The 10,488-nt window shown below is 46.5% G+C and overlaps 1 protein-coding gene across 1 annotated transcript; it reads left to right on the top strand.

Moving 5' to 3' along the window:
• Positions 1 to 5,594: 5,594 nt before the first annotated feature.
• LOC121845161 (cGMP-specific 3',5'-cyclic phosphodiesterase-like) lies at positions 5,595 to 8,848 on the top strand (the record flags this gene model as incomplete). The annotated part of the gene is made up of 4 exons (XM_042315934.1): positions 5,595 to 5,675; positions 6,020 to 6,109; positions 6,262 to 6,399; positions 8,675 to 8,848. Coding segments are annotated over 4 exons (384 nt in total), but the record flags the coding sequence as incomplete, so codon positions are not given.
• Between the last annotated feature and the right edge of the window lie 1,640 nt (positions 8,849 to 10,488).

The raw sequence follows: 10,488 nt of genomic DNA on the forward strand, positions 1-10,488 counted from the left end.
CCCTCAGACTATTCTAGACACCCTATTCTCCCTCAGGAACAATTCCTACATACAGATGTAGATGATAGCCCTATTCCCCCTCGAAGACCATTCTAGACACCCCTAGATTCCCTCAGACCACTCTAGAGACCCTATTCCCCTTAGAACCATTCAAGCAAACCCTATTCCCTCTCCGACTCATTCTAGACGCCCTATTCCCCTCATACCATTCTAACAGCAGTAGTGTGTCACCTATTCCCCTCAGACCCTTTCTAGACAGAACTAGTGGGTTCCCTATTCCCCGCATACCATTCTAGACAGAAGTAGTGTACCCTATTCCCTCAGACCATTCTAGACACCCTAGTCCCCTTAGACATTCTAGACACCCTTAACCCTACAGACGACCCATTCTAGACACCACTATTCCCCTCGCGACCATTCTAGGACAACTAAGTCGGTGTACCGATTCCCCTCATGACCATTCTAGAGCAATGAAGTAGTGTACCCTATTCCCCTCAACCATCTAGCACCCCTATTCCACTCAGAACTATTCTAGACACCCTATTCCCCATCAAGCACCGATTAGACTAGACAGAAGTAAGTGTAGCCTATTGCGCCTCAACCATTCTAGACCCCTATTACACCCATCGACCATTACTATGCAGAGTAGTTTAACCCTATGTCCCCTCAGAAAGAACCATTTTAGACAGATAGATGTATCACATATTCCCCTCAGACCATGTCTAGACACCCATTCCCTCCGACCATTCTAACAGAATTAGTGGACCCTATTCCCCCCAGACAGTTCTAGACAGACGTAGTGTTCCCTACCCCCTCTCAGGCCATTCTAGACACCCTATTCCCCCAGACCTTCCTCTCTAGACAGAAGTAGTGTACCCTATTCCCTCAGACCATTCTAGACACCCTATGTCCCCTCAGGACAACCACTCTAAGACTCCCTATTCCCCTCAGACCATCTCTAGTACACCCTATTCCCTCAGACCACTCTAGACACCCTATTCCCTTAGACCATTCTAGACACCTCTATTCCCTCTCAGACCATTCTAGACAGAAGTAGTGTACCCTATTCCCTGCAGACCATTCTAGACAGAAGTAGTGTTCCCTATTCCCTCTCACCATTCTAGACAGAAGTAGTGCAATCGGCTCCTCTGTACCATTCTAGACACCCTAGTCTTAGGACCATTCTAGACACCCTATACCCCTGCAGACCATTCTAGACACCCTATTCCCTCAGACCATTCTAGACAGAAAGCTTAGTGTACCCTATTCCCTCAGACCATTCTAGGCAGCACGTAGTGTCAGACCATTCTAGACAGCCTACTCTGAGACCTGTCTGATATGCAGACACCCTATTCCCTCAGACCATTCTAGACAGAAGTAGTGTACCTTATTCTCAGACCAGTTCTAGACAAAAAGAAAATCCTATTCCCCTCAGACCATTCTAGACAGAAGTAGTGCACCCTATCTCTCAGACCATGCTAGACCCGATGCTAGTGCACCTGACTATTCTAGACACCCTATTCCCCTCAGACCATTCTAGACAGAGACCATTCTAGACACCCTATTCCCTCTAGACCATTCTAGACACCCTATTCCCTCAGACTATTCTAGACAGAAGTAGTGTACCCTATTCCCTCAGACCATTCTAGACAGAAGTAGTGTACCCTATTCCCCTCAGACCATTCTAGACACCCTATTCCCCTCAGACCATTCTAGACACCCTATTCCCCTTAGACCATTCTAGACACCCTATTCCCCTCAGACCATTCTAGACACCCTATTCCCTCATACCATTCTAGACAGAAGTAGTGTACCCTATTCCCTCAGACCATTCTAGACAGAGTAGTGTTCCCCTATTCCCTCATACCATTCTAGACAGAAGTAGTGTACCCTATTCCCCTCAGACCATTCTAGACACCCTAGTCCCCTCAGACCATTCTAGACACCCTATACCCTCAGACCATTCTAGACACCCTATTCCCCTCAGACCATTCTAGACAGAAGTAGTGTACCCGATTCCCCTCATACCATTCTAGACAGAAGTAGTGTACCCTATTCCCTCAGACCATTCTAGACACCCTATTCCCTCAGACTATTCTAGACACCCTATTCCCCTCAGACCATTCTAGACAGAAGTAGTGTCAGACCATTCTAGACACCCTATTCCCCTCAGACCATTCTAGACACCCTATTCCCTCAGACCATTCTAGACAGAAGTAGTGTACCCTATTCCCTCAGACCATTTTAGACAGAAGTAGTGTACCCTATTCCCTCAGACCATTCTAGACAGAAGTAGTGTACCCTATTCCCCTCAGACCATTTTAGACAGAAGTAGTGTATCCTATTCCCCTCAGACCATTCTAGACACCCTATTCCACTCAGACCATTCTAGACAGAAGTAGTGTACCCTATTCCCCCCAGACAGTTCTAGACAGACGTAGTGTACCCAATTCCCCTCAGGCCATTCTAGACACCCTATTCCCCTCAGACCCTTCTAGACAGAAGTAGTGTACCCTATTCCCCTCAGACCATTCTAGACACCCTATTCCCCTCAGACCACTCTAGACTCCCTATTCCCCTTAGACCATTCTAGACACCCTATTCCCCTCAGACCATTCTAGACAGAAGTAGTGTACCCTATTCCCCTCAGACCATTCTAGACACCCTATTCCCCTCATACCATTCTAGACAGAAGTAGTGTACCCTATTCCCCTCAGACCATTCTAGACAGAAGTAGTGTTCCCTATTCCCCTCATACCATTCTAGACAGAAGTAGTGTACCCTATTCTCCTCAGACCATTCTAGACACCCTAGTCCCCTTAGACCATTCTAGACACCCTATACCCCTCAGACCATTCTAGACACCCTATTCCCCTCAGACCATTCTAGACAGAAGTAGTGTACCCGATTCCCCTCATACCATTCTAGACAGAAGTAGTGTACCTTATTCCCCTCAGACCATTCTAGACACCCTATTCCCCTCAGACCATTCTAGACAGAAGTAGTGTACCCTATTCCCCCCAGACAGTTCTAGACAAAAGTAGTGTACCCTATTCCCCTCATACCATTCTAGACAGAAGTAGTGTACCCTATTCCCCTCAGACCATTCTAGACACCCTATTCCCCTCATACCATTCTAGACAGAAGTAGTGTACCCGATTCCCCTCATACCATTCTAGACAGAAGTAGTGTACCCTATTCCCTCAGACCATTCTAGACACCCTATTCCCTCAGACCATTCTAGACAGCCTATTCCCCTCAGACCATTCCAGACACCCTATTCCCCTCAGACCATTCTAGACAGCCTATTCCCCTCAGACCATTCTAGACTCCCTATTCCCCTCATACCATTCTAGACAGAAGTAGTGCACCCTATTCCCCTCAGACCATTCTAGACAGAAGTAGTGCACCCTATTCCCTCAGACCATTCTAGACAGAAGTAGTGTACCCTATTCCCATTATACCATTCTAGACAGAAGTAGTGTACCCTATTCCCTCAGACCATTCTAGACAGCCTATTCCCCTCAGACCATTCTAGACACCCTATTCCCCTCAGACCATTCTAGACAGAAGTAGTGCACCCTATTCCCTCAGACCATTCTAGACAGAAGTAGTGCACCCTATTCCCCTCAGACCATTCTAGACAGAAGTAGTGTACCTTATTCCCCTCAGACCATTCTAGACACCCTATTCCCTCAGACCATTCTAGACAGAAGTAGTGTACCCTATTCCCCCAGACAGTTCTAGACAAAAGTAGTGTACCCTATTCCCTCATACCATTCTAGACAGAAGTAGTGTACCCTATTCCCTCAGACCATTCTAGACACCCTATTCCCTCATACCATTCTAGACAGAAGTAGTGTACCCGATTCCCCTCATACCATTCTAGACAGAAGTAGTGTACCCTATTCCCCTCAGACCATTCTAGACACCCTATTCCCCTCAGACCATTCTAGACAGCCTATTCCCCTCAGACCATTCCAGACACCCTATTCCCTCAGACCATTCTAGACAGCCTATTCCCCTCAGACCATTCTAGACTCCCTATTCCCCTCAGACCATTCTAGACAGAAGTAGTGTACCCTATTCCCTCAGACCATTCTAGACACCCTATTCCCCTCATACCATTCTAGACAGAAGTAGTGTACCCGATTCCCTCATACCATTCTAGACAGAAGTAGTGTACCCTATTCCCCTCAGACCATTCTAGACACCCTATTCCCTCAGACCATTCTAGACAGCCTATTCCCTCAGACCATTCCAGACACCCTATTCCCTCAGACCATTCTAGACAGCCTATTCCCCTCAGACCATTCTAGACTCCCTATTCCCCTCATACCATTCTAGACAGAAGTAGTGCACCCTATTCCCTCAGACCATTCTAGACAGAAGTAGTGCACCCTATTCCCATTATACCATTCTAGACAGAAGTAGTGTACCCTATTCCCCTCAGACCATTCTAGACACCCTATTCCCCTCAGACCATTCTAGACAGCCTATTCCCCTCAGACCATTCTAGACACCCTATTCCCCTCAGACCATTCTAGACAGAAGTAGTGCACCCTATTCCCCTCAGACCATTCTAGACAGAAGTAGTGCACCCTATTCCCCTCAGACCATTCTAGACAGAAGTAGTGTACCCTATTCCCATCATACCATTCTAGACAGAAGTAGTGTACCCTATTCCCTCAGACCATTCTAGACAGAAGTAGTGTACCCTATTCCCCTCAGACCATTCTAGACAGAAGTAGTGTACCCTATTCCCCTCAGACCATTCTAGACAGAAGTAGTGTACCCTACTCCCCTCAGACCATTCTAGACACCCTATTCCCCTCAGACCATTCTAGACAGAAGTAGTGTACCCTATTCCCTCAGACCATTCTAGACAGAAGTAGTGTACCCTATTCCCCTCATACCATTCTAGACAGAAGTAGTGTACCCTATTCCCCTCATACCATTCTAGACAGAAGTAGTGTACCCTATTCCCCTCATACCATTCTAGACAGAAGTAGTGTACCCTATTCCCTCATACCATTCTAGACAGAAGTAGTGTACCCTATTCCCCTCATACCATTCTAGACAGAAGTAGTGTACCCTATTCCCCTCATACCATTCTAGACAGAAGTAGTATACTATATAACAAATTGAGTGCTATTTGGGATACATAATATATCATCAAGGTTCAGGCTAATTCCAATTCTTCTGTCAATTCTGGAAGTAAACTGACATTCCAAATCTTGTGCAAATGTACGTAATTGTTTATCCGTCTTCCTCTTTACTCTCTACCCCCCCTCTCTCTATTATCCCCCCAAAAAATTATGTCTCTCTCTCTCCCCCTCTCGCCTCTCTCTCTCTCTCTCTCTCTCTCCCCTCCCTCCTCCTCCTTCTCTCCCTCCTCCTCCTCCCTCTCCCCCTCCTTTTCTCCCTCCTCCTCTTCCTCTCCCTCCTCCTCCTCCTCCTCTCCGCCCTCCTCTTCTCCCTCCTCCTCCTCCTCCTCTCTCTGTCCCCTCTCCCTCTCCCTCTACCTCTTCCTCCTCCTCTCCCCCCTCCTCCTCTCCCTCTCCCGCCTCCTCTCCCTCCTCCCCCTCCTCTAGGTTCTAGGAGCAGCTCTGGTGCTGAACAAGAGGATCAGTGATGATGTCCAGAGTTCTCTGTTCACAGACCAGGATGAGAAGGTCTGTCCGTCTGTCTGTCTGTCTGTCTGTCTGTCTGTCTGTCTGTCTGTTTGTTTGTTATTGGCTGTTTAACAATAGTATGAACTGTAATATAATTGGCTGTTAGTGGGTGAACCTCTAGTATGATCGGCTTGTTGAAGTGAGTGATCCAGTGATTGGCTGTTGATGAGTGTCTCTGGCCAGTGATAGGCTGTTGATGAGTAACTCTGACCAGTGATTGGCTGTTGATGAGTGACTCTGACCAGTGATAGGTTGTTGATGAGTAACTCTGACCAGTGATAGGCTGTTGATGAGTAACTCTGACCAGTGATTGGCTGTTAATGTGTGCATCTGCTCTGTGATAGGTCCTGGCCTGTCACATGGGTCTGCTCGGGCTGGTCCTGGACAATGTTCAGCTGTTTGAGAGTTCCAGACAGGAAGCCAACCGATGCCAGGTAGCTAGAAATCAATCAATCAATCATCAATCGACCATCGTGTTATATCTCTTGTGTGTGTGTGTGTGTGTGTGTGTGTGTGTGTGTGTGTGTGTGTGTGTGTGTGTGTGTGTGTGTGTGTGTGTGTGTGTGTGTCTCTCTCTCTCTCTCAGGTGTTGTTGACCCTGGCCAGGCTGCTGTCAGAGGAACAGAAGTCGATGGAGAATCTCCTGGGCAAGATGGCCGCCACCATCCTGCCTTTCGCACGGGCTCAGTACTGTACCATTTTCATCGCCAGGGACAGACCCAAGGTAACTACCACTATGATGTCATATCCTGTTCTTTATGATACACAGTCTCCCTATTACAGTGACAGTTTGAGAGAAATTACTGTTTCTATTCTAAGCCAACTCTGCCGACCCCTAACCCCTAGCTCCTAACCCCTAGCTCCTAGCCCCTAGCACCTAGCACCTAACCCCTAGCTCCTAACCCCTAGCTCCTAACCCCTAGCTCCTAACCCCTAGCACCTAACCCCTAACACCTAACCCCTAGCTCCTAACCACTAGCTCCTAACCCCTAGCCCCTAACCCCTAGCTCCTAACCCCTAGCTCCTAACCCCTAGCTCCTAACCACTAGCTCCTAACCCCTAGCACCTAACCCCTAGGTCTAGTCCCCTAACCCCTAACTCCTAGCCCCTAACCCCTAGCCCCTAACCCCTAACCCCTAACCCCTAGCCCTATGCCCCTAACCCTATGACTCCTAACCCCTAACCACTAGCTCCTAACCACTAGCTCATAGCCCCTAACCCCTAGCTCCTAACCCCTAGCTCCTAGCCCCTAACATCTAACAACTAGCTCCTAACCCCTAACCACTAGCTCCTAAACACTAACCACTATCTCCTAACCCCTAACCACTAGATCTTAACCCCTAACCCTTAGCTCATAACCCCTCACAACTAACCACTAGCTCCTAACCCCTAAACTGTAACCACTATCTCATAACCATATGCTCCTAGCCCCTAACCACTAGCTCCTAAACACGAGCTCCTAGCCCCTAAACACTAGCTCCTAGCCCCTAAAAACTAGCTCCTAACCCCTAGCCACTAGCTCCTAACCCCTAAACACTAGCTATTAACCCCTAACCACAAGCCCCTAAACACTAGCTCCTAACCCCTAACCACTATCTCCTAACCCCTGACCACTAGCTCCTACCCCCTAAACACTAGCTCCTAACCCCTAAACACTAGCTCCTAACCCCTACCATGCAGGCCTGAAATAATGATCAGATAGGTTTATATAATCAATATAATAACTTGTGGGACATATGATGTATAGAAGTCTAAGGTTTGATTTTGATCTCAGAAGACACCACTTTCTGTTTATTAAAACACAAGACGTAACGTTTGTTTTTTGTTAGTTGACTGCAGTATTGTTTCTTCTTAGTTGAATGCAGTATTGTTTCTTCATAGTTGACTGCAGTATTGTTTCTTCTTAGTTGACTGCAGTATTGTTTCTTCTTAGTTGACTGCAGTATTGTTTCTTCATAGTTGACTGCAGTATTGTTTCTTCTTAGTTGACTGCAGTATTGTTTCTTCTTAGTTGACTGCAGTATTGTTTCTTCTTAGTTGACTGCAGTATTGTTTCTTCTTAGTTGACTGCAGTATTGTTTCTTCTTAGTTGACTGCAGTATTGTTTCTTCTTAGTTGACTGCAGTATTGTTTCTTCTTAGTTGACTGCAGTATTGTTTCTTCTTAGTTGACTGCAGTATTGTTTCTTCTTAGTTGACTGCAGTATTGTTTCTTCTTAGTTGACTGCAGTATTGTTTCTTCTTAGTTGACTGCAGTATTGTTTCTTCTTAGTTGACTGCAGTATTGTTTCTTCTTAGTTGACTGCAGTATTGTTTCTTCTTAGTTGACTGCAGTATTTGTTTCTTCTTAGTTGACTGCAGTATTGTTTCTTCTTAGTTGACTGCAGTATTGTTTCTTCTTAGTTGACTGCAGTATTGTTTCTTCTTAGTTGACTGCAGTATTGTTTCTTCTTAGTTGACTGCAGTATTGTTTCTTCTTAGTTGACTGCAGTATTGTTTCTTCTTAGTTGACTGCAGTATTGTTTCTTCTTAGTTGACTGCAGTATTGTTTTAGCTGGGTGGGTCCAGCATGATCTCTGCTTTTTACTATTTCTTTACGTCACTTATTAGTCTGGTTTTGGTCGTAAACGCTGCCATTGTTTCTGGGCGAACGCTGATTGGACCAGCCATTTTCTGTCTCATTCCAAACCCTGTTTATCGGCTGGAGGCCAGACTGATAAGCAGTTTTTTAAAAAATGAACGTATTGTTCATTCTGGATTTACCAGGCTAGTGTTGTGTTTTCAGGACATTGCTGGAAATGGAGGGGAATCTGGGGGTGGAACCAGTGTAATTATTTTAACATTTTATCATTTTAATTCAAGGATTTTCCCATAGTGGGTTCCCAGAGTGACTTTCCTCCATTCCCACACCTGTGTGTTGTTACTAATGGTATATGGAAGTTCTGAACTGTATAAATGTAGAACCTTGTTGATGTGTTCTACTGTTCCATTGTGTTCTAGAACTCCTTCTCTGGGCTGGTCCATATGGAGGGAGAAGAACAAGGGTCAGAGTTCCAGATCTTTCAAAGGTTCTAGAAAGGGTTTTCCTCTCCTATCACTGTTGTGTCATTACATCAACGGCCATGTTTTGTTTCAGGCTATATATACACTGCTCAAAAAAATAAAGGGAACACTTAAACAACACAATGTAACTCCAAGTCAATCACACTTCTGTGAAATCAAACTGTCCACTTATGAAGCAACACTGATTGACAATAAATTTCACATGCTGTTGTGCAAATGGAATAGACAACAGGTGGAAATTATAGGCAATTAGCAAGACACCCCCAATGAAGGAGTGGTTCTGCAGGTGGTGACCACAGACCACTTCTCAGTTCCTATGCATCCTGGCTGATGTTTTGGTCACTTTTGAATGCTGGCGGTGCTTTCACTCTAGTGGTAGCATAAGACGGAGTCTACAACCCACACAAGTGGCTCAGGTAGTGCAGCTCATCCAGGATGGCACATGAATGCGAGCTGTGGCAAGAAGGTTTGCTGTGTCTGTCAGCGTAGTGTCCAGAGCATGGAGGCGCTACCAGGAGACAGGCCAGTACATCAGGAGACGTGGAGGAGGCCGTAGGAGGGCAACAACCCAGCAGCAGGACCGCTACCTCCGCCTTTGTGCAAGGAGGAGCAGGAGGAGCACTGCTAGAGCCCTGCAAAATGACCTCCAGCAGGCCACAAATGTGCATGTGTCTGCTCAAACGGTCAGAAACAGACTCCATGAGGGTGGTATGAGGGCCCAACGTCTACAGGTGGGGGTTGTGCTTACAGCCCAACACCGTGCAGGACGTTTGGCATTTGCCAGAGAACACCAAGATTGGCAAATTCGCCACTGGCGCCCTGTGCTCTTCACAGATGAAAGCAGGTTCACACTGAGCACATCTGACAGACGTGACAGAGTCTGGAGACGCCGTGGAGAACGTTCTGCTGCCTGCAACATCCTCCAGCATGACCGGTTTGGCGGAGGGTCAGTCATGGTGTGGGGTGGCATTTCTTTGGGGGGCCGCATAGCCCTCCATGTGCTCGCCAGAGGTAGCCTGACTGCCATAAGGTACCGAGATGAGATCCTCAGACCACTTGTGAGACCATATGCTGGTGCGGTTGGCCCTGGGTTCCTCCTAATGGAAGACAATGCTAGACCTCATGTGGCTGGAGTGTGTCAGCAGTTCCTGCAAGAGGAAGGCATTGATGCTATGGATTGGCCCGCCCGTTCCCCAGACCTGAATCCAATTGAGCACATCTAGGACATCATGTCTCGCTCCATCCACCAACGCCACGTTGCACCACAGACTGTCCAGGAGTTGGCGTATGCTTTAGTCCAGGTCTGGGAGGAGATCCCTCAGGAGACCGTCCGCCACCTCATCAGGAGCATGCCCAGGCGTTGTAGGGAGGTCATACATACACACACTACTGAGCCTCATTTTGACTTGTTTTAAGGACATCACATCAAAGTTGGATCAGCCTGTAGTGTGGTTTTCCACTTTAATTTTGAATGTGACTCCAAATCCAGACCTCCATGGATTGATAAATTTGATTTCCTTTGATAATTTTTGTGTGATTTTGTTGTCAGCACATTCAACTATGTAAAGAAAAAAGTATTTAATAAGAATATTTCATTCATTCAGATCTAGGATGTGTTATTTTAGTGTTCCCTTTATTTTTTTGAGCAGTGTACCTCTCTATATACCTCTGTGTCTCTTCACTATCTTTCTGTGTTTCCATAGAGACTGTAGCATCACTATCTTTCTGTGTTTCCATAGAGACTGTAGCAT

This window comes from Oncorhynchus tshawytscha, unplaced genomic scaffold (genome assembly GCF_018296145.1).
Source record: "Oncorhynchus tshawytscha isolate Ot180627B unplaced genomic scaffold, Otsh_v2.0 Un_scaffold_14120_pilon_pilon, whole genome shotgun sequence".
In the NCBI taxonomy this organism is placed as follows: Eukaryota; Metazoa; Chordata; class Actinopteri; order Salmoniformes; family Salmonidae; genus Oncorhynchus; species Oncorhynchus tshawytscha.